Genomic DNA, 27,473 nt, shown 5'->3' with positions numbered 1-27,473 from the left:
GGAAGTAAGACCTCTAGTGGCCAAGACTTTGGAGCTGTTTTTTTTTTTCTGGGGTAAGGAGTCATTTTTGGTAAATGAAGTGATTGTTACGTAAGTAAGGAACCACGCAGGCTATCAGTGACAGTGACCATTTAATTTCTCCTATGTAATTAAATACTTCTTAAATTTCAGCCTAAAAATATAAACTATTACACTAATACTAAATTACAACATGACAATAACACAACAACATACACCATTACAGTATATAAAAATGAGTCCATAAGTTTCCATCAATGCGTTATCTGGCCCAACCTGATTCTTACCAAACCAACCACTATGATAACAACCCCACATTTACAAACTACTAATATATATATATATACATTTTTTCTTTTATTTTTTTTATATAACAAAACAAGAAATCGTATTGTTGCAACATATGCACATCCTGTATTCTACACCAGAGCTGTACTCACTATTCTGCTGGTAAGGTCAATGTGTACATACATTACATTACTTATCCTGTACTGATCCTGAGTTATATCCTGTATTCTACTCCAGAGCTGCACTCACTATTCTGCTGGTGAGGTCACTGTGTACATACATTACATTACTTATCCTGTACTGATCCTGAGTTATATCCTGTATTCTACTCCAGAGCTGCACTCACTATTCTGCTGGTGAGGTCACTGTGTACATACATTACATTACTTATCCTGTACTGATCCTGAGTTATATCCTGTATTCTACACCAGAGCTGTACTCACTATTCTGCTGGTGATGTCACTGTGTACATACATTACTTATCCTGTACTGATCCTGAGTTATATCCTGTATTCTACTCCAGAGCTGCACTCACTATTCTGCTGGTGAGGTCACTGTGTACATACATTACATTACTTATCCTGTACTGATCCTGAGTTATATCCTGTATTCTACTCCAGAGCTGCACTCACTATTCTGCTGGTGAGGTCACTGTGTACATACATTACATTACTTATCCTGTACTGATCCTGAGTTATATCCTGTATTCTACTCCAGAGCTGTACTCACTATTCTGCTGGTAAGGTCAATGTGTACATACATTACATTACTTATCCTGTACTGATCCTGAGTTATATCCTGTATTCTACTCCAGAGCTGCACTCACTATTCTGCTGGTGATGTCACTGTGCACATACATTACATTACTTGTCCTGTACTGATCCTGAGTTATATCCTGTATTATACTCCAGAGCTGTATTCACTATTCTGCTGGTGATGTCACTGTGTACATACATTACATTACTTATCCTGTACTGATCCTGAGTTATATCCTGTATTATACTCCAGAGCTATACTCACTATTCTGCTGGTGATGTCACTGTGTACATACATTACTTATCCTGTACTGATCCTGAGTTATATCCTGTATTATACTCCAGAGCTGCACTCACTATTCTGCTGGTGAGGACACTGTGTACATACATTGCATTACTTATCCTGTACTGATCCTGAGTTATATTCTGTATTATACTCCTGAGCTGTACTCACTATTCTGCTGGTGGGGACACTGTGTACATACATTGCATTACTTATCCTGTACTGATCCTGAGTTATATCCTGTATTATACTCCTGAGCTGTACTCACTATTCTGCTGGTGGGGACACTGTGTACATACATTACATTACTTATCCTGTACTGATCCTGAGTTATATCCTGTATTTTACTCCTGAGCTGTACTCACTATTCTGCTGGTGGGGTCACTGTGTACATACATTACATTACTTATCCTGTACTGATCCAGAGTTATATCCTGTATTATACTCCAGAGCTGTACTTACTATTCTGCTGGTGAGGTCACGGTGTACATACATTACATTACTTATCCTGTACTGATCCTGAGTTATATCCTTTATTATACCCCAGAGCTGTACTCACTATTCTGCTGGTGAGGTCACTGTGTACATACATTACATTACTTATCCTGTACTGATCCTGAGTTATATCCTGTATTATACTCCAGAGCTGTACTCACTATTCTGCTGGTGAGATCACTGTGTACATACATTACATTACTTATCCTGTACTGATCCTGAGTTATATCCTGTATTATACTCCAGAGCTGTACTCACTATTCTGCTGGTGAGGTCACTGTGTACATACATTACATTACTTATCACTGTACTGATCCTGAGTTATATCCTGTATTATACCCCAGAGCTGTACTCACTATTCTGCTGGTGAGGTCACTGTGTACATACATTACATTACTTATCCTGTACTGATCCTGAGTTATATCCTGTATTATACTCCAGAACTGTACTCACTATTCTGCTGGTGAGGTCACTGTGTACATACATTACATTACTTATCCTGTACTGATCCTGAGTTATATCCTGTATTATACTCCAACTCTCCATGCAGATTGTATCTATAATTAGTAACATTTACATCAATGCACAAGAAACAATCTCCAGGATGTTTAAGCAGAGCAGTATATGGCGCCTTATTACGTCTTTATTTTTCATACTTATACTATTTAGGAAAGTAAACCTGTGGTTTTGTCTTCAGATAATGTCCCCAGGACTAATGATGTATCTCCTGTATCTAATCCGCTCCGGCCTCGTGTACATCTCGTAATATAAATACTGCGTATAATATTATTAATATATCTTCTCCGCTTCATTTTGTGCCTGTAAAACGACCGAGCTGTTTATATAGCGGGTTTATATTATCTTCAGTGGAGATGATGGGTTCGGTGGGTGGTGTAAGGACAGACGGAGGGGATGTTTGTATTAGGTTCCTAACTATACTATGGGCCGCTCTCCGCTTCCTTAAAGGAACGGTAACCTATAAAATATCTATTGAGCGCTTTTATGCAGCAAGGAAATAACTTATGTTTAACCCTCGCATTTGAGATTTAGGAGGGGGTTAGAGGGATTGTAACAATTTTACAGTACCCAGCATGGTTGCAAAACTACAACTCCCAGCATGCCCGGACAGCCAACGGCTGTCCGGGCATGCTGGGAGTTGTAGTTTTGCAAAATGCTGGAGGGCCACAGTTTGGAGACCACCAAATGCAGATATTGTAAAAATGTAAAGTTTTGGTCATTTCAATGTGCAGTCACCATCAAGTATGGACAAGATCATAGATGGTTCCCATTTAGGTGCCAGGAAGTTCTTCAGATTTGTAAATCACTTCTACATAAAAATCTTAATCCTTCCAGTACTTATTAGCTGCTGTATGCTCCACAGGAAGTCATGTAGTTCTTTCCATTCTGAGCACAGTCCTCTGTCCGTATCAGGAACTGTCCAGAGTACAAGCAAATCCCCATAGCAAACCTCTCCTACTCTGGACAGTTCCTGACATGGACAGAGGTGGCAGCAGAGATCACTGTGCTCAGACCGGAAAGAACTACACAACTTCCTCTGGAGCATACGGCAGCTGATGCTCCGTTCGTCCAGCATAGATGGTTTTACAGTGTGTTAACCTGCAGACGTTATGGGAACTGTTTTATATCCACTGCTATCGTGATGTATATACTGCTCGTGAGTTACGGTCTTTGTGCCGACCACTGTGACTCTTTTTGCTATACATAGGATTTTATATATTTTTTCAATTCCAATTGAGTGCCGGATATCCTTCCCTGTCGTGATCATTTCCTTTGGGTCAAACCATTTATTTGTCTTTCATAAATTAGATTATGGTCTATAGCGGTTCTATGTTTTTAAGGAAAACATGAGGTTACACCAAAAAGGCCATATTGCTGCCTACATAACTATTAAATACATAAAGATCAAATAACCAAAAACATTAGGTCACGGCATTCAGATGGCAGAATCCAATAAGGTGCTCAAGCTGTTGTCTTTGTATTTGTTACCCAAGGTGCAACTTTTCAGCCATATCTGGACCAACGGAGCATATTCATAAGTAAAATCCAGTACATAGAAACAATTGGCAGCACTCACCGGTCAGTGGAAAATCTTTAACAAAGTGCAAAAACTCACATAATTTGGTTTATTTACTAACCTGATCTAGACTCTTTTTTTGCAACCCAAAAAACACCAAAACCCTCAATTTTACAAGAAAAACCCGAAAAGGGGGTGTGGTCACTGGAGAAAGTGGGTGTGTTCAACAAAAGGGACGTGTCCCCAATAGTTTTGAAAAATCCCAACATATTTACTAAGGTTTCCACAGAAAATGTGGTGGATTTGAGCTGAGGAAAAACCCAACAGATCAGAACAGTTGTAAAAAAATGCAAAACATAGGGAAAAGTGCAAAATGTAGGGAAACCTAAGTAAATACCTTGGAAAAATACCTGTCGGAAATCAAAACCTACAAAGAAAACTACACAACACTCTTAGTAAATAAACCCCTATGTGTGGCCAGACTAGGAAGCCAAAAGAATCATCAGAATGGGTGACAGCTGTTGCGCACGTGCAACAGCTGTCACCCATTCTGATGATTCTGTTGGTGTCCTAGTCCGGCCGCACATTATGTGAGTTTTTGCACTTTAATAAATAAGATTTTCCACTGACTGGTGATTGCTGCCAATTGTTTCTACATACTGGATCTTCCATAGAATGTCTAGGCATATTAAAATCTGACGCGTTTCGCTTGCTTAAGTCATGGTAACCGAAATGGACTTTCAACCAATGTCAACCAAATTTTCCTTCTACACAACAAATAAGCTGTACATATAATTTGCTGTCTCTACTGAGGATGTAGTAAAGGAGGAAATTCACTAAACAACCACAATTATAGATACATAGTGCTCGGCTCTCCGGGATGTATGGTGACAACAACATTAACTAAGAGGGAACCTTGTCTTCTATGGGATGTATAGTGACAAGAAATATCAATAGGAGGGAACCTTATCTTCTCTGGGATGTATAGTGACAAGAAATATCAATAGGAGGGAACCTTGTCTTCTATGGGATGTATGGTGACAAGAACCATCACTAGGAGGGAACCTTGTCTTCTGTGGGATGTATGGTGACAAGAACCATCACTAGGAGGGAACCTTGTCTTCTCTGGGATGTATGGTGACAAGAACCATCACTAGGAGGGAACCTTGTCTTCTCCAAGATGTATGGTGACAAGAACCATCACTAGGAGGGAACCTTGCCTTCTCCGGGATGTATGGTGACAATAACCATGACTATGAGGGAACCTTGTCTTCTGTGGGATGTATGGTGACAAGAACCATGACTAGGAGGGAACCGTGTCTTCTCCAGGATGTATGGTGACAAGAACCATCACTAGGAGGGAACCTTGTCTTCTATGGGATGTTTGGTGACAATAACCATGACTATGAGGGAACCTTGTCTTCTCTGGGATGTATGGTGACAAGAACCATGACTAGGAAGGAACATTGTCTTCTCTGGGATGTATGGTGACAAGACCAATGACTATGAGGGAACCTTGTCTTCTCTGGGATGTATGGTGACAAGAACCATCACTAGGAGGGAACCTTGTCTTCTCCAGGATGTATAGTGACAAGAACCATCACTAGGAGGGAACCTTGTCTTCTCCGTGATGCATGGTGACAATAACCATGACTATGAGGGAACCTTGTCTTCTCTGGGATGTATGGTGACAAGAACCATGACTAGGAGGGAACCTTGTCTTGCATGGGATGTATGGTGACAGGAACCATGACTAGAAGGGAACCTTGTCTTCTCTGGCTAGGAGGGAACCTTGTCTTCTCTGGGATGTATGATGACAAGAACCATGACTGGGAGGGAACCCTTTCTTCTCTGGGATGTATGGTGACAAGAACCATCACTAGGAGGGAACCTTGTCTTCTCCGGGATGTATGGTGACAAGAATCATCACTCGGAGGGAACCTTGTCTTCTCTGGGATGTATGGTGACAAGAACCATCACTAGGAGGGAACCTTGTCTTCTCCAAGATGTATGGTGACAAGAACCATCACTAGGAGGGAACCTTGTCTTCTCCGGGATGTATGGTGACAATAACCATGACTATGAGGGAACCTTGTCTTCTGTGGGATGTATGGTGACAAGAACCATGACTAGGAGGGAACCGTGTCTTCTCCAGGATGTATGGTGACAAGAACCATCACTAGGAGGGAACCTTGTCTTCTATGGGATGTTTGGTGACAATAACCATGACTATGAGGGAACCTTGTCTTCTCTGGGATGTATGGTGACAAGAACCATGACTAGGAAGGAACATTGTCTTCTCTGGGATGTATGGTGACAAGACCAATGACTATGAGGGAACCTTGTCTTCTCTGGGATGTATGGTGACAAGAACCATCACTAGGAGGGAACCTTGTCTTCTCCAGGATGTATAGTGACAAGAACCATCACTAGGAGGGAACCTTGTCTTCTCCGGGATGTATGGTGACAATAACCATGACTATGAGGGAACCTTGTCTTCTCTGGGATGTATGGTGACAACAAGAACCATGACTAGGAGGGAACCTTGTCTTGCATGGGATGTATGGTGACAGGAACCATGACTAGGAGGGAACCTTGTCTTCTCCGGGATGTATGGTGACAAGAATCATCACTCGGAGGGAACCTTGTCTTCTCTGGGATGTATGGTGACAAGAACCATCACTAGGAGGGAACATTGTCTTCTCCAAGATGTATGGTGACAAGAACCATCACTAGGAGGGAACCTTGTCTTCTCCGGGATGTATGGTGACAATAACCATGACTATGAGGGAACCTTGTCTTCTGTGGGATGTATGGTGACAAGAACCATGACTAGGAGGGAACCGTGTCTTCTCCAGGATGTATGGTGACAAGAACCATCACTAGGAGGGAACCTTGTCTTCTATGGGATGTTTGGTGACAATAACCATGACTATGAGGGAACCTTGTCTTCTCTGGGATGTATGGTGACAAGAACCATGACTAGGAAGGAACATTGTCTTCTCTGGGATGTATGGTGACAAGACCAATGACTATGAGGGAACCTTGTCTTCTCTGGGATGTATGGTGACAAGAACCATCACTAGGAGGGAACCTTGTCTTCTCCAGGATGTATAGTGACAAGAACCATCACTAGGAGGGAACCTTGTCTTCTCCGGGATGTATGGTGACAATAACCATGACTATGAGGGAACCTTGTCTTCTCTGGGATGTATGGTGACAAGAACCATGACTAGGAGGGAACCTTGTCTTGCATGGGATGTATGGTGACAGGAACCATGACTAGGAGGGAACCTTGTCTTCTCTGGCTAGGAGGGAACCTTGTCTTCTCTGGGATGTATGATGACAAGAACCATGACTGGGAGGGAACCCTTTCTTCTCTGGGATGTATGGTGACAAGAACCATCACTAGAAGGGAACCTTGTCTTCTCCGGGATGTATGGTGACAAGAATCATCACTCGGAGGGAACCTTGTCTTCTCCGGGATGTATGGTGACTAGAACCATGTCTAGGAGGGACCTTGTCTTCTCTGGGATGTATGGTGATAAGAACCATCACTTGGTGGGAACCCTGTCTTCTCTGGGATGTATGGTGACAAGAACAATCACTAGGAGGGAACCTTGTCTTCTCTGGGATGTATGGTGACAAGACCAATGAAAAGGAGGGAACCTTGTCTTCTCCAAGATGTATATTGACAAGACCAATGACTAGGAGGGAACCTTGTCTTCTCCGGGATGTATGGTGACTAGGACCATGATGAGGAGGGAACCTTGTCTTCTCTGAGATGTATGGTGACAAGACCAATGACTATGAGGGAACCTTGTCTTCTCTGGGATGTATGGTGACAAGAACCATCACTAGGAGGGAACCTTGTCTTCTCTGGGATGTATGGTGACAAGACCAATGACTAGGAGGGAACCTTGTCTTCTCCGGGATGTATGGTGACTAGAACCATGATGAGGAGGGAACCTTGTCTTCTCTGGGATGTATGGTGACAAGAACCATCACTAGGAGGGAACCTTGTCTTCTATGGGATGTATGGTGACAAGAACCATCACTAGGAGGAAACCTTGTCTTCTCTGGGATGTATGGTGACTAGAACCATGTCTAGGAGGGACCTTGTCTTACATGGGATGTATGGTGAAAAGAAGCATGACTAGGAGGGAACCCTGTCTTCTCCGGGATGTATGGTGATAAGAACCATCACTTGGCGGGAACCCTGTCTTCTCTGGGATGTATGGTGACAAGAACAATCACTAGGAGGGAACCTTGTCTTCTCTGGGATGTATGGTGACAAGACCAATGACTAGGAGGGAACCTTGTCTTCTCTGGGATGTATGGTGACTAGAACCTTGATGAGGAGGGAAACTTGTCTTCTCTGGGATGTATGGTGACAAGAACCATCACTAGGAGGGAACCTTGTCTTCTCTGGGATGTATGGTGACAATAACCATGACTATGAGGGAACCTTGTCTTCTCTGGGATGTATGGTGACAAGACCAATGACTATGAGGGAACCTTGTCCTCTCTGGGATGTATGGTGACTAGAAACATGACGAGGAGGGAACCTTATCTTCTCCAGGATGTATGGTGACAAGATCCATCACTAAGAGGGAACCTTGTCTTCTCTGGGATGTATGGTGACAAGAACCATCACTAGGAGGGAACCTTGTCTTCTCTGGGATGTATGGTGACAAGAACCATCACTAGGAGGGAACCTTGTCTTCTCTGGGATGTATGGTGACAAGAACCATCACTAGGAGGGAACCTTGTCTTCTCTGGGATGTATGGTGACAAGAACCATCACTAGGAGGGAACCTTGTCTTCTCTGGGATGTATGGTGACAAGAACCATCACTAGGAGGGAACCTTGTCTTCTCTGGGATGTATGGTGACAAGAACCATCACTAGGAGGGAACCTTATCTTTTCCAGGATGTATGGTGACGAGAACCATGACTATGAGGGAACCTTGTCTTCTCTGGGATGTATGGTGACAAGACCAATGACTATGAGGGAACCTTGTCTTCTCTGGGATGTATGGTGACAAGAACCACAACAAGAACCCTGTCTTCTTCTACTTGGACCACACATGATCAGATCACCCTAGTACATTTCTAGTCAGTACCATAATAATGATATTATACATTTTCTTGGACATAGAAGAATAATATAGACTGGGAATCCATCTCTTACCTTGTCGCCATCGTCGTCCATGTTGCAGACAGACATTTGCCCTCTGAGGTTTTACTGATTTTACTATTCAGAAAACAACAAAGCGTATGATCTCCGGTGAGATAAGCGGCGCAAATCCTCTAAGCTTCACAATAAGAGGCAAGTGGATTAGGGCAAGTCCTTGTCACTTCTGGTAACTTCAGATGTGACATCCCTGAAATCTAGATGGTCAGCCAATTATGGCGCGGCATTCTGCCCGATATATACCTCCTGATATATACCACCTGATATATACCGCCTGATATATACCACCTGATATATACCACCTGCTATATACCGCCTGATATATACCACCTGATATATGCCGCCTGATATATACCACCTGCTATATGCCACCTGATATATACCGCCTGATATATACCGCCTGATATATACCCCCTGATATATACCGCCTGATATATAAAGCCTGATATATACCACCTGATATATACCGCCTGATTTATATCGCCTGATATATACAGCCTGATATATACCGCCAGATATATACCGCCTGATATATACCACCTGATTTATACTGCCTGATATATACCGCCTGCTATATACCGCCTGCTATATACCGCCTGATATATACCGCCTGATATATACCGCCTGCTATATACCGCCTGATTTATACCGCCTGATATATACCGCCTGCTATATACCGCCTGATATATACAGCCTGCTATATACAGCCTGCTATATACCGCCTGCTATATACCGCCTGATATATACCGGCTGATATATACCACCTGATATATACCATCTGATATATACCACCTGATATATGCCGCCTGATATATAGCGCTTGATATATACCGCCTGATATATACCGCCTGATATATACCGCCTGATATATACCCCTGGATATATACCGCCTGATATATAAAGCCTGATATATACCACCTGATATATACAGCCTGATATGTAATACCTGATATATACCACCTGATATATACCGCAAGATATATACCGCCTGATATATACCGCCTGATATATACAACCTGATTTATACTGCCTGATATATACCGCCTGATATATACCGCCTGCTACATACCGCCTGCTATATACCGCCTGATATATACCGCCTGATATATACCGGCTGATATATACCACCTGATATATACCGCCTGATATATACCGCCTGATATATACCCCCTGATATATACCGCCTGATAAATAAAGCCTGATATATACCACCTGATATATACAGCCTGATATGTGATACCTGATATATACCACCTGATATATACCGCCTGATATATATCGCCTGATATATACAGCCTGATATATACCGCCAGATATATACCGCCTGATATATACCACCTGATTTATACTGCCTGACATATACCGCCTGATATATACCGCCTGATATATACCACCTGATATATACCGCCTGCTATATACCGCCTGCTATATACCGCCTGATATATACCGCCTGATATATACCGGCTGATATATACCACCTGATTTATACTACCTGATATATACCGCCTGATATATACCGCCTGCTATATACCGCCTGATATATACCGCCTGCTATATACCGCCTGCTATATACCGCCTGATATATACCGGCTGATATATACCGGCTGATATATACCACCTGATATATACCACCTGATATATACCACCTGATATATACCACCTGATATATGCCGCCTGATATATACCGCCTGATATATACCGCTTGATATATACCGCCTGCTATATACCGCCTGATATATACCGCCTGATATATACCGCCTGATATATACCGCCTGCTATATACCGCCTGATATATACAGCCTGCTATATACAGCCTGCTATATACCGCCTGCTATATACCGCCTGATATATACCACCTGATATATACCACCTGATATATGCCGCCTGATATATGCCGCCTGATATATACCGCCTGATATATAGCGCTTTATATATACCACCTGATATATACCGCCTGATATATACCGCCTGATATATACCGCCTGATATATACCCCCGGATATATACCGCCTGATATATACCACCTGATATATACAGCCTGATATGTAATACCTGATATATACCACCTGATATATACCGCCTGATATATATCGCCTGATATATACAGCCTGATATATACCGCCAGATATATACCGCCTGATATATACCACCTGATTTATACTGCCTAATATATACCGCCTGATATATACCGCCTGATATATACCGCCTGCTATATACCGCCTGCTATATACCGCTTGCTATATACCGCCTGCTATATACCGCCTGATATATACCGCCTGATATATACCAGCTGATATATACCACCTGATATATACCACCTGATATATACCACCTGATATATGCCGCCTGATATATACCGCCTGCTATATGCCGCCTGATATATGCCGCCTGATATATACCGCCTGATATATACCGCCTGCTATATACCACCTGCTATATACCACCTGATATATACTGCCTGATATATACCGCCTGATATATACTGCTTGATATATGCCGCCTGATATATACCGCCTGATATATACCGCCTGATATATAAAGTCTGATATATACCACCTGATATATACAGCCTGATATGTAATACCTGATATATACCACCTGATATATACCGCCTGATATATATCGCCTGATATATACCGCCTGATATATACAGCCTGCTATATACAGCCTGCTATATACCGCCTGCTATATACCGCCTGATATATACGACCTGATATATACCACCTGATAAATGCCGCCTGATATATACCGCCTGATATATAGCGCTTTATATATACCACCTGATATATACCGCCTGCTATATACCGCCTGATATATACCGCCTGATATATACAGCCTGCTATATACAGCCTGCTATATACCGCCTGCTATATACCGCCTGATATATACCGGCTGATATATACCACCTGATATATACCATCTGATATATACCACCTGATATATGCCGCCTGATATATACTGCCTGATATATAGCGCTTGATATATACCGCCTGCTATATACCGCCTGATATATACCGCCTGATATATACCCCCGGATATATACCGCCTGATATATAAAGCCTGATATATACCACCTGATATATACAGCCTGATATGTAATACCTGATATATACCACCTGATATATACCGCCTGATATATACCGCCTGATATATACCGCCTGATATATACCACCTGATTTATACTGCCTGATATATACCGCCTGATATATACCGCCTGCTATATACCGCCTGCTATATACCACCTGCTATATACCGCCTGATATATACCGCCTGATATATACCGGCTGATATATACCACCTGATATATACCGCCTGATATATACCGCCTGATATATACCCCCTGATATATACCGCCTGATAAATAAAGCCTGATATATACCACCTGATATATAGAGCTGATATGTAATACCTGATATATACCACCTGATATATACCGCCTGATATATATCGCCTGATATATACAGCCTGATATATACCGCCAGATATATACCGCCTGATATATACCACCTGATTTATACTGCCTGATATATACCGCCTGATATATACCGCCTGCTATATACCGCCTGCTATATACCGCCTGATATATACTGCCTGATATATACCGGCTGATATATACCGCCTGATTTATACTGCCTGATATATACCGCCTGATATATACCGCCTGCTATATACCGCCTGATATATACCGCCTGCTATATACCGCCTGCTATATACCGCCTGATATATACCGGCTGATATATACCGGCTGATATATACCACCTGATATATACCACCTGATATATTCCACCTGATATATGCCGCCTGATATATACCGCTTGATATATACCGCCTGCTATATACCGCCTGATATATACCGCCTGATATATACCGCCTGATATATACCGCCTGCTATATACCGCCTGATATATACAGCCTGCTATATACAGCCTGCTATATACCGCCTGCTATATACCGCCTGATATATACCACCTGATATATACCACCTGATAAATGCCGCCTGATATATGCCGCCTGATATATAGCGCTTTATATATACCACCTGATATATACCGCCTGATATATACCGCCTGATATATACCGCCTGATATATACCCCCGGATAAATACCGCCTGATATATACCACCTGATATATACAGCCTGATATGTAATACCTGATATATACCACCTGATATATACCGACTGATATATATCGCCTGATATATACAGCCTGATATATACCGCCAGATATATACCGCCTGATATATACCACCTGATTTATACTGCCTAATATATACCGCCTGATATATACCGCCTGATATATACCGCCTGCTATATACCGCCTGCTATATACCGCTTGCTATATACCGCCTGCTATATACCGCCTGATATATACCGCCTGATATATACCGGCTGATATATACCACCTGATATATACCACCTGATATATACCACCTGATATATGCCGCCTGATATATACCGCCTGCTATATGCCGCCTGATATATGCCGCCTGATATATACCGCCTGATATATACCGCCTGCTATATACCACCTGCTATATACCACCTGATATATACTGCCTGATATATACCGCCTGATATATACTGCTTGATATATGCCGCCTGATATATACCGCCTGATATATACCGCCTGATAGATAAAGTCTGATATATACCACCTGATATATACAGCCTGATATGTAATACCTGATATATACCACCTGATATATACCGCCTGATATATATCGCCTGATATATACCGCCTGATATATAAAGCCTGATATATAAAGCCTGATATATACCGCCTGCTATATACCGCCTGATATATACCGCCTGATATATACCACCTGATTTATACCACCTGATATATACAGCCTGATATATAAAGCCTGATATATACCGCCTGATATATACCACCTGATATATACCACCTGATATATACCACCTGATATATACCGCCTGATATATACCACCTGATATATAAAGCCTGATATATACCGCCTGATATATACCACCTGATATATACCGCCTGATATATACAGCCTGATATATACCGCCTGATATATACCGCCTGATAGATAAAGTCTGATATGTAATACCTGATATATACCACCTGATATATACCGCCTGATATATATCGCCTGATATATACCACCTGATATATACCGCCTGCTATATACCGCCTGATATATACCGCCTGATATATACCACCTGATTTATACCGCCTGATATATAAAGCCTGATATATAAAGCCTGATATATACCGCCTGCTATATACCGCCTGATATATACCGCCTGATATATACCACCTGATTTATACCACCTGATATATACAGCCTGATATATAAAGCCTGATATATACCGCCTGATATATACCACCTGATATATACCACCTGATATATACCACCTGATATATACCGCCTGATATATACCACCTGATATATAAAGCCTGATATACACCGCCTGATATATACAGCCTGATATATACCGCCTGATATATACCGCCTGATATATACAGCCTGATATATACCGCTTGATATATACAGCCTGATATATACCGCTTGATATATACCACCTGATATATACCGCCTGATATATACCACCTGATATATACCACCTGATATATACCGCCTGATATATACCACCTGATATATAAAGCCTGATATATACCGCCTGATATATACAGCCTGATATATACCGCCTGATATATACCGCCTGATATATACAGCCTGATATATACCGCTTGATATATACCACCTGATATATACCGCCTGATATATACCGCCTGATATATACCACCTGATATATACCACCTGATATATACCACCTGATATATACCGCCTGATATATACCGCCTGATATATACCGCCTGATATATACCACCTGATATATACCACCTGATATATACCGCCTGATATATACCGCCTGCTATATACCACCTGCTATATACCACCTGATATATACTGCCTGATATATACCGCCTGATATATACTGCTTGATATATGCCGCCTGATATATACCGCCTGATATATACCGCCTGATATATAAAGTCTGATATATACCACCTGATATATACAGCCTGATATGTAATACCTGATATATACCACCTGATATATACCGCCTGATATATATCGCCTGATATATACCACCTGATATATACCGCCTGCTATATACCGCCTGATATATACCGCCTGATATATACAGCCTGCTATATACAGCCTGCTATATACCGCCTGCTATATACCGCCTGATATATACCGGCTGATATATACCACCTGATTTATACCACCTGATATATACAGCCTGATATATAAAGCCTGATATATACCGCCTGATATATACCACCTGATATATACCACCTGATATATACCGCCTGATATATACCACCTGATATATAAAGCCTGATATATACCGCCTGATATATACAGCCTGATATATACCGCCTGATATATACCGCCTGATATATACAGCCTGATATATACCGCTTGATATATACAGCCTGATATATACCGCTTGATATATACCACCTGATATATACCGCCTGATATATACCACCTGATATATACCGCCTGATATATACCGGCTGATATATACCACCTGATATATACCGCCTGATATATACCGCCTGATATATACCGCCTGATATATACCTCCTGATATATACCGCCTGATATGTAATACCTGGTATATACCACCTGATATATTCCGCCTGATATATATCGCCTGATATATACAGCCTGATATATACCGCCAGATATATACCGCCTGATATATACCACCTGATTTATACTGCCTGATATATACCGCCTGATATATACCGCCTGATATATACCACCTGATATATACCGCCTGCTATATACCGCCTGCTATATACCGCCTGATATATACCGCCTGATATATACCGGCTGATATATACCACCTGATTTATACTGCCTGATATATACCGCCTGATATATACCGCCTGCTATATACCGCCTGATATATACCGCCTGCTATATACCGCCTGCTATATACCGCCTGATATATACCGGCTGATATATACCGGCTGATATATACCACCTGATATATACCACCTGATATATACCACCTGATATATGCCGCCTGATATATACCGCTTGATATATACCGCCTGCTATATACCGCCTGATATATACCGCCTGATATATACCGCCTGATATATACCGCCTGCTATATACCGCCTGATATATACAGCCTGCTATATACAGCCTGCTATATACCGCCTGCTATATACCGCCTGATATATACCACCTGATATATACCACCTGATAAATGCCGCCTGATATATGCCGCCTGATATATACCGCCTGATATATAGCGCTTTATATATACCACCTGATATATACCGCCTGATATATACCGCCTGATATATACCGCCTGATATATACCCCCGGATATATACCGCCTGATATATACCACCTGATATATACAGCCTGATATGTAATACCTGATATATACCACCTGATATATACCGCCTGATATATATCGCCTGATATATACAGCCTGATATATACCGCCAGATATATACCGCCTGATATATACCACCTGATTTATACTGCCTAATATATACCGCCTGATATATACCGCCTGATATATACCGCCTGCTATATACCGCCTGCTATATACCGCTTGCTATATACCGCCTGCTATATACCGCCTGATATATACCGCCTGATATATACCGGCTGATATATACCACCTGATATATACCACCTGATATATACCACCTGATATATGCCGCCTGATATATACCGCCTGCTATATGCCGCCTGATATATGCCGCCTGATATATACCGCCTGATATATACCGCCTGCTATTTACCACCTGCTATATACCACCTGATATATACTGCCTGATATATACCGCCTGATATATACTGCTTGATATATGCCGCCTGATATATACCGCCTGATATATACCGCCTGATAGATAAAGTCTGATATATACCACCTGATATATACAGCCTGATATGTAATACCTGATATATACCACCTGATATATACCGCCTGATATATATCGCCTGATATATACCACCTGATATATACCGCCTGATATATAAAGCCTGATATATAAAGCCTGATATATACCGCCTGCTATATACCGCCTGATATATACCGCCTGATATATACCACCTGATTTATACCACCTGATATATACAGCCTGATATATAAAGCCTGATATATACCGCCTGATATATACCACCTGATATATACCACCTGATATATACCACCTGATATATACCGCCTGATATATACCACCTGATATATAAAGCCTGATATATACCGCCTGATATATACAGCCTGATATATACCGCCTGATATATACCGCCTGATATATACAGCCTGATATATACCGCCTGATATATACCGCCTGATATATACCGCCTGATAGATAAAATCTGATATATACCACCTGATATATACAGCCTGATATGTAATACCTGATATATACCACCTGATATATACCGCCTGATATATATCGCCTGATATATACCACCTGATATATACCGCCTGCTATATACCGCCTGATATATACCGCCTGATATATACCACCTGATTTATACCGCCTGATATATAAAGCCTGATATATAAAGCCTGATATATACCGCCTGCTATATACCGCCTGATATATACCGCCTGATATATACCACCTGATTTATACCACCTGATATATACAGCCTGATATATAAAGCCTGATATATACCGCCTGATATATACCACCTGATATATACCACCTGATATATACCACCTGATATATACCGCCTGATATATACCACCTGATATATAAAGCCTGATATATACCGCCTGATATATACAGCCTGATATATACCGCCTGATATATACCGCCTGATATATACAGCCTGATATATACCGCTTGATATATACCACCTGATATATACCGCCTGATATATACCGCCTGATATAGGGGGTGATAGAATGGCTCCGATTTTTAGAATAGTTTTTTTCTTGCAACAATAATGGGAACTTTCCTGAAACAAAACGCAGTAAAATAATTTATATTCTAATATAAATGAAAATGCTTGAATGGCAACTCCCTAAAAAACTGTCATGTGACCTATCATTGTAAGTTATATGTAACGAAAAACAAAAGATTAATATCTACAACTTGTTCTGCATAAAAGCTTCACCTAACAAATCAGAGCGCTCCAAGGGGACTTCAGTCATTTTCAATGCGGAGGTCTAAGTCCTGGTGTGTAGATGTCCCTCAGCAGGTTAGAGAAGAACTATGTTATTAGTGCAGCATAGGCTATTGTTAGCTTGGCTTTGCAGAGAGGGAGGGGGGAGTCTGATCACTGCACCTGATCATCTAATGTGACTGCAGGTGCTGATGGTCACCCCGGGGAACTGATTAGAGTCATATGTGAGTTGGGGACAGTTTACATTGCGTGCAGTTTTCATGCATTTTTTTTATTCAGACTGTGTTTTTAAAGATAAATATTTCCACGAAGAGAAAGTGATTTTCTAAACTTTGATTTCCATTAAGATAGCAGCAGCAGTATACAGAAAGAGCAAGAGGGGAAGTGTATAACTGCTATATATCCTGATCCCATAGAGATAACAGCAGCAGTATACAGATAAAGCAGGGAGGGGAGGTGTATTACTACTATATTTACTGATCCCATAGAGATAGCAGCAGCAGTATACAGAAAGAGCAAGAGGGGAAGTGTATAACTGCTATATATCCTGATCCCATAGAGATAACAGCAGCAGTATACAGATAAAGCTGGGAGGCGAGGTGTATTGCTACTATATTTACTGATCCCATAGAGATAGCAGCAGCAGTATACAGAAAGAGCTAGAGGGGAGGGGTATAACTAATATATACCCTTATCCAATAGAGTAAATAGCAGCAGTATACAGACAGAGCTGGGAGTGGAAGGTGTATAGCTAATATATATCCTGATCCCATGGAGATTGCAGCAGCAGTATACAGATAGAGCTGCAGAGGAATTGTATACCTACTATATATACTGATTCCATAAAGACACATAGGACACATTAATACTGTGAGTCACACTGGTGATCACATGACCCAGTTACAGCAATGCAAAACCATGGATGCAAGTATGCAGAAATAAAACAGATGGCGCTGTAGGACTGGCGAGGGTCAGTGTGTATGATATGGGCTAAAAGAAACTCATTTTCAAAGTGGTTTAAAATAGGACAGAATCTAAATGTGGGCGACCTCAGACAGACAGCGACTTGTCACCGGCTTTATATTTGCATTTTGTTTTCAATTCAGGGATTTCCCAGCAAAATCATCTCGGTAACATACAAAGTGACTGAGCTTTGCCTAAACGCTTCCTTCTGGGATCACATGGTGTCACCAACCTGCGGCTCCTCAGCTGCTGAGACACTACAACTCCCAGCATCACTATAACAAAATATGTAAGATCTCCGCACACTGTGCACCTACCTTGGTCGCTCGTCTTCTATCGATACAGTCGGGATTATCACAGATCAGGACTTTGTCTTCAGTCGCTGCGCGCTCATCTACAAGACAGGAAGGCGACAGTTCTGAGGATGGGATAACAGGAGACTTTGGTCACTACTGTGTTATGTCACTGATGTATGACATCACTACTGTGTGACATCACTACTAAATGACATCACTACTAAATAACATCACTACTGTGTGACATCACTACTAAATGACATCACTACTGTGTGACATCACTACTAAATAACATCACTACTGTGTGACATCACTACTAAATAACATCACTACTGTGTGACATCACTACTAAATGACACCACTACTAAATGACATCACTACTGTGTGACATCACTACTAAATGACATCACTACTAAATGACATCACTACTAAATGACATCACTACTGAATGACATCACTACTGTGTGACATCACTACTAAATGACATCACTACTAAATGACATCACTACTAAATGACATCACTACTGTGTGACATCACTACTAAATGACATCACTACTGTGTGACATCACTACTAAATGACATCACTACTGTGTGACATCACTACTAAATGACACCACTACTAAATGACATCACTACTAAATGACATCACTACTAAATGACATCACTACTGTGTGACATCACTACTAAATGACATCACTACTGTGTGACATCACTACTAAATGATATCACTACTAAATGACATCACTACTGTGTGACATCACTACTAAATGATATCACTACTAAATGACATCACTACTTAATGACATCACTACTAAATGACCTCACTACTAAATGACATCACTACTAAATGACATCACTACTGTGTGACATCACTACGAAATGATATCACTACTAAATGACATCACTACTGTGTGACATCACTACTAAATGATATCACTACTAAATGACATCACTACTGTGTGACATCACTACTAAATGATATCACTACTAAATGACATCACTACTAAATGACATCACTACTAACTGACATCACTACTGTGTGACATCACTACTAAATGATATCACTACTAACTGACATCACTACTGTGTGACATCACTACTAAATGATATCACTACTAAATGACATCACTACTGTGTGACATCACTACTAAATGACACCACTACTAAATGACATCACTACTAAATGACATCACTACTAAATGACATCACTACTAACTGACATCACTACTGTGTGACATCACTACTAAATGATATCACTACTAAATGACATGACTACTGTGTGACATCACTACTAAATGACACCACTACTAAATGACATCACTACTAAATGACCTCACTACTAAATGACATCACTACTAAATGACACCACTACTAACTGACATCACTACTGTGTGACATCACTACTAAATGATATCACTACTAAATGACATCACTACTGTGTGACATCACTACTAAATGACATCACTACTGTGTGACATCACTACTAAATGATATCACTACTAAATGACATCACTACTGTGTGACATCACTACTAAATGACATCACTACTGTGTGATATCACTACTAAATGACATCACTACTAAATGACATCACTACTAAATGACATCACTACTCTGCCGCATCACATTATGAGACATCACTGCTCTTTATCATCACATTATGTGACATCACTGCTCTTTATCATCACATTATGTGACATCACTGCTCTTCATCATCACATTATGTGACATCACTGCTCTTCATCATCACATTATGAGACATCACTGCTCTGCATCATCACATTATGGGACATCACTGCTCTGCAGCATCACATTATGTGACATCACTGCTCTGCATCATCACATTATGAGACATCACTGCTCTGCATCATCACATTATGTGACATCACTGCTCTGCAGCATCACATTATGAGACATCACTGCTCTGCATCATCACATTATGGGACATCACTGCTCTGCAGCATCACATTATGTGACATCACTGCTCTGCAGCATCACATTATGGGACATCATCACTGCTCTGCATCATCACATTATGAGACATCACTGCTCTGCAGCATCACATTATGTGACATCACTGCTCTTCATCATCACATTATGTGACATCACTGCTCTGCAGCATCAAATTATGTGACATCACTGCTCTGCAGCATCACATTATGGGACATCATCACTGCTCTGCAGCATCACATTATGAGACATCACTACTCTGCCGCATCACATTATGAGACATCACTGCTCTGTAGCATCACATTATGTGACATCACTGCTCTTTATCATCACATTATGTGACATCACTGCTCTTCATCATCACATTATGTGACATCACTGCTCTTCATCATCACATTATGAGACATCACTGCTCTGCAGCATCACATTATGTGACATCACTGCTCTGCAGCATCACATTATGAGACATCACTGCTCTGCATCATCACATTATGGGACATCACTGCTCTGCAGCATCACATTATGTGACATCACTGCTCTGCAGCATCACATTATGTGACATCACTGCTCTGCATCATCACATTATGAGACATCACTGCTCTGCATCATCACATTATGTGACATCACTGCTCTGCAGCATCACATTATGAGATATCACTGCTCTGCATCATCACATTATGGGACATCACTGCTCTGCAGCATCACATTATGTGACATCACTGCTCTGCAGCATCACATTATGGGACATCATTACTGCTCTGCATCATCACATTATGAGACATCACTGCTCTGCCGCATCACATTATGAGACATCACTGCTCTGTAGCATCACATTATGTGACATCACTGCTCTGCAGCATCACATTATGTGACATCACTGCTCTTCATCATCACATTATGGGACATCACTGCTCTGCAGCATCAAATTATGTGACATCACTGCTCTGCAGCATCACATTATGGGACATCATCACTGCTCTGCAGCATCACATTATGTGACATCACTGCTCTGCAGCATCACATTATGAGACATCACTGCTCTGCAGCATCACATTATGAGACATCACTGCTCTGTAGCATCAAATTATGTGACATCACTGCTCTGCAGCATCAAATTATGTGACATCACTGCTCTGCAGCATCACATTATGGGACATCATCACTGCTCTGCAGCATCACATTATGAGACATCACTGCTCTGCAGCATCACATTATGAGACATCACTGCTCTGCAGCATCAAATTATGTGACATCACTGCTCTGCAGCATCACATTATGGGACATCATCACTGCTCTGCAGCATCACATTATGTGACATCACTGCTCTGCAGCATCACATTATGGGACATCATCACTGCTCTGCAGCATCACATTATGAGACATCACTGCTCTGCAACATCACATTATGGGACATCACTGTTCTGCAGCATCACATTATGAGACATCACTGCTCTGCAGCATCACATTATGTGACAACACTGCTCTGCAGCATCACATTATGGGACATTTTTATTTATTTTTTGCTGAATTTTTTTTTAACTCAAAGGGGTGAGGCTTAGTGTTGTGCAAATAGATTCGTTGCATTTATTATCTGCGTAAATAATATGTCTGCACAACATTTTTTTTTTTGCGCAATTATACTCCACTCTCTAGGGTGGCACTGGATGTGGGAAGGTCATAAGAAAATGTTGTCGCCTTTTATCGAAATCACCACTAGGGGTCCCCATACCATCCAGAACATAATCCTGTCAGTCCGCAGCATCATCTTTGTCCCAGCTGAAGTGAGGGCGGGACTAGCACTCCTCTGTGCTCACTCCTGTCCTATCAGACTGCAGCATGAAAACAGAGAGGAGGGGGTTACAGAGCAGCCTGCAGTGATTGGATGAAGAAAAACAACACAGAACAGCAGAACCAAGGAGGAAGTGAGTACATGGTGAGTGAGGGCGGGCTCAGCCTTGGACCTGCCCCTTTTCTGAGCAGAGGATGTCAGAATGAGTGAGCAGCAATGGAGGGATTTGTGAGCCAAATACAGAAGCAAGACACATAAAAAAGACATGTAAAGCGTCTGCATGACCTAGTGAGTACAGAACATACAGAAGCAGAATTTATTTCTGTGATATAATACTTACGCTTAAGAATAAGCAGAAGACACAAAAGCTTTTCACAATTTTACAAAAATCGGCACTAATTAAACACGAACTGTGCAAATTGCGCAAATTTTCATGCAAATGATAAAGCCTCTCTATGTGTTACTCCAACCTAAAGGCAATATAACAATATAAACGACAAAAAGACAACATAAAAGTCCTAACCTGCAGGGGCTTTCTGGCTGTTGCTGAACTACAACTCCCAGAATGCCGAAGGCATTCTGGGAGTTGTAGTTCAGCAGCAGCCGGAAAGCAACCGCAGTTAGGCTGAGCGGCAGTGTGAGAACGCTTCAAGACACAAAATTCTTCACTACACTGGCACCTGCTGCAAGGGCCGAAAACTGCACACTGACGCTCAGCCTATCACCAGCCGAGTCAGGACCTCACTGTGGCCGGTGATTGGCTGAGTGCAGTATGACTCGCTGACCACCAGCAACCAGGAAGAGTATCGCGGCGGAGACCGAAGCCGGTTACCAGAGGCACCGGGGGAGCAAAGGAAGGTATGTACATCTTTATTTTTTTACTGCCGGCAGTATGGGGGACAATTTTTATATTCTGGAGTTCTCCTTTAAAGGGGCACTCCGCCCCTAGACATCTTATCCCCTATGCAAAGAATAGGGGATAAGATGTTAGATCGCCGCGGTCCCGCTGCTGGGGACCCCCGGGATTGCTGCTGCAGCACCCCGCTATCATTACTGCGTAGAGCGAGATCGCTCTGCGGGTAATGACGGGCAATACAGGGGCCGGAGCATCGTTACGTCACGGCTCCGCCCCTCGTGACGTCTCGGCCCGCCCCCGGCAATACAAGTCTATCGGAGGGGGCGTGGTGGTCGTCACGCCCCCTGCCATAGACTTGTATTAAGGGGACGGGCCGTGATGTCACGAGGGGCGGATCCATGATGTCAAGCTGCTCCGGCCCCTGTATCGCCCGTCATTACGCACAGAGCGAACTCGCTCTGTGCAGTAATGATGGCGGGGTGTCGCAGCGACGATCCCTGGGGTCCCCAGCAGCGGGACCGTGGCGTTCTAACATCTTATCCCCTATCCTTTGGATAGGGGATAAGATGCCAGGGGCGGAGTACCCCTTTAAGGGTTGTTAAAGGTTATGAGCTTATACCAGGGTTTTCCAACCAGGATGCCTCCAGATGTTGCAAAACTAAAACTCCCAGCATACCCAGAAAGCCAATGGCTGTCCGGGCATGTTGGGAGTTGTAGTTTTGCAACAGCTGGAGGCACACTGGTTGAGAAACCCTAGTCTTAGCTCAAAACATGTTGCAAGACTACATCTCCCAGCATGCCCAGACAGCTGATAACTGTCTGGGTATTCTGGGAGTTGTAGTTTTTCAACAGCTGGAGGCACCCTGGTTGGGAAACACTGGTCTAAGCTCAAAATCTGTAGCAAAATTACAACTCCCAGCATGCCCGGACAGCCTTTGGCTGTCCTGGCATACTGGGAGTTGTAGTTTTTCAACAGCTGGAGGCACCCTGGTTGGGAAACACTGGTCTAAGCTCAAAATCTGTAGCAAAATTACAACTCCCAGCATGCCCGGACAGCCTTTGGCTGTCCTGGCATACTGGGAGATGTAGTTTTGCATCAGCTGGAGGCACCCTGGTTGGGACATACAGGTCTAAGTTCAAAATCTATAGCAAAACTGTCACGATTCGGCTGGCTGGAGGTGGATCCTCTGTGCCAGAGAGGGATTGGCGTGGACCGTGCTAGTGGACCGGTTCTAAGCTGCTACTGGTGTTCACCAGAGCCCGCCGCAAAGCGGGATGGTCTTGCAGCGGCGGTAGCAACCAGGTCGTATCCACCAGCAACGGCTCAACCTCTCTGACTGCTGAAGATAGGCGCGGTACAAGGGAGTAGACAGAAGCAAGGTCGGACGTAGCAGAAGGTCGGGGCAGGCAGCAAAGATCGTAGTCAGGGGCAACGGCAGGAGGTCTGGAACACAGGCTAGGAACACACAAGGAAACGCTTTCACTGGCACAATGGCAACAAGATCCGGCGAGGGAGTGCAGGGGAAGTGAGGTTAAATAGGGAAGTGCACAGGTGAATGAACTAATTAAGCCAACTGCGCCAATCAGCGGCGCAGTGGCCCTTTAAATCGTAGAGACCCGGCTCGCGCGCGCCCTAGGGAGCGGGGCCGCGCGCGCCGGGACAGGACCGACGGAGAGCGAGTCAGGTACGGGAGCCGGGGTGCGCATCGCGAGCGGGCGCCACCCGCATCGCGAATCGCATCCCGGCTGGGAGAGGTATCGCAGCGCACCCGGTCAGCAGGTCTGACCGGGGCACTGCGATTGCGAGGATGTTGCGAGCGCTCCGGGGAGGAGCGGGGACCCGGAGCGCTCGGCGTAACAAAAACTACAACTCCCAGCATGCCTGGACAGCCTTTGGCTGTCCAGGCATGCTGGGAGTTGAAGTTTTGCATCAACTGGAGGCCCCCTGGTTGGGACACACTGGTCTGAGCTAAAAACTTGTTGCAAAACTACAACTCCCAGTATGCCTGGACAGCTTTTGGCTGTCCGGGCATGCTGGGAGTTATAGTTTTGCAACAGCTGGAGACACCCTAAACGGCTTAGACCATAAGTCGACTGAAATTTTCACGCAAATGATAAAGCCTCTCTATGTATTACACCAACCTAAAGGCAACATAACCATATAAACGACAAAAAAGACAACATAAAAGTCTTAAACCTGCTGTGGCTTTCCGGCTGTTGCTGAACTACAACTCCCAGAATGCCTTGACAGCCTTCGGCTGTCAAAGCATTCTGGGAGTTGTAGTTCAGCAACATCCGGAAAGCCACAGCAGTTGGAGACCACTACGCTAAAGCTGAGACGTTGAAAATAAATGCTATATCTAAATACAGGTATAGTAAAAACCTAAAAATAAATAAATAACCTGTGTGTAAGGGCCTAATGCAGAAATAAAATAAATAAAATAATTCTCGCATTTTATTCCTCAGCTGATGTTGTGGCGGCACGAACGTGTGTCGGGGGTACAGGAGGGTTTATATCACTCACCCATTTATTATGAGGCTTGTAATTTTCTCTCTAGATTTGTGGTTGTCACAGCAGCAGGAAAGGTTTGCACCCGGCGGAGCTGGAATTCTCCATCTGGAAGGAGACGACGGAAGAAGAAGAAGAAGAAGAGAACTGGGCTGCAGGGTGACGGCGAAAATGTGTTTATCTCTCTCTGAGCCTGAATAAAATGGAGCTGGGAAGCCGCCTGGCATCTCTGCTCACTGCCAGCCACATAAAAAAAATAAAAAAAAGGGCATAAAAAATGCATTAAAAAAAAAATTGTAATAATAATAAAACTATAATAAAAAAAAAAATGGTATAATTAATGTGAAGAAAGCAAGAAAGAAAGAAAGCCAATTTAGTTGAAAAGGTGCAAAAATGACAAAAAAAAATAAAATTTTTATTTGTTGCGGCGATAAATTGATTTTTCTTTTTCCATAAAAAAAAAAAAATTAACTATAGGAATCAGTGAAACAAAATGTAACAAAAAAAAAATAAAAAAAAAATAAATAAATAAAAAATAAATAAAAATTAACCACAAAGTATAAAAATAAAAAAGAAGTAAAAAAAAAACAAGAATGAGAATATAAAAAAATAAATAAATGAGTAAATAAAAATATAATTAACTAAAGTTAAGCAAAAAATTATTAAAATGAAAAAAATTATTCATCACAAAGTAAAAATATATATATAGAATAAGAATGCATTTTTCTTTAAAATGTTTCAATTGTACCAGTGTTTCCCAACCAGGGTGCCTCCAGCTGTTACAAATCTACAACTCCCAGCATGCCCGGACACCCTTGGAATGTCAGTTTGAACAAGTGAGCCCCCCCCGATCCACTTCTCAAAGGTGACTGTAGATCCCCCGATTTT

At 42.2% G+C, this 27,473-nt stretch overlaps 1 protein-coding gene and 1 long non-coding RNA gene across 3 annotated transcripts in view; one reads left to right on the top strand and one right to left on the bottom strand.

Moving 5' to 3' along the window:
- The window catches only part of PLEKHG5 (pleckstrin homology and RhoGEF domain containing G5), a 351,187-nt gene extending 324,439 nt beyond the window's left edge, over positions 1-26,748 (bottom strand). The window contains exons 1-2 of one of the 2 annotated variants that reach the window (XM_056544819.1): positions 26,601-26,748; positions 19,503-19,579 (exon numbers count right to left, since the gene is read on the bottom strand). In XM_056544819.1, coding sequence (XP_056400794.1) covers positions 19,503-19,579; positions 26,601-26,604 — 81 coding nt within the window. In that variant the 5' untranslated portion in view covers positions 26,605-26,748. Of the gene's footprint in view, positions 1-19,502; positions 19,604-26,600 lie in introns of both variants that reach the window. The other variant, XM_056544817.1, reaches the window with a different exon arrangement.
- Positions 1-26,759, top strand: part of LOC130294645 (uncharacterized) — an 83,226-nt gene extending 56,467 nt beyond the window's left edge. Inside the window, exon 3 of the long non-coding RNA XR_008848567.1 lies at positions 26,635-26,759. This is a non-coding gene — a long non-coding RNA (uncharacterized LOC130294645). The remainder of the gene's footprint in view (positions 1-26,634) is intronic.
- Positions 26,760-27,473: the final 714 nt, after the last annotated feature.

This window comes from Hyla sarda, chromosome 10, assembly GCF_029499605.1.
Source record: "Hyla sarda isolate aHylSar1 chromosome 10, aHylSar1.hap1, whole genome shotgun sequence".
Taxonomy (NCBI): Eukaryota; Metazoa; Chordata; class Amphibia; order Anura; family Hylidae; genus Hyla; species Hyla sarda.
Note: the sequence above shows the minus strand (reverse complement) of the source record. Positions and strands in the feature narration are given on the sequence as shown.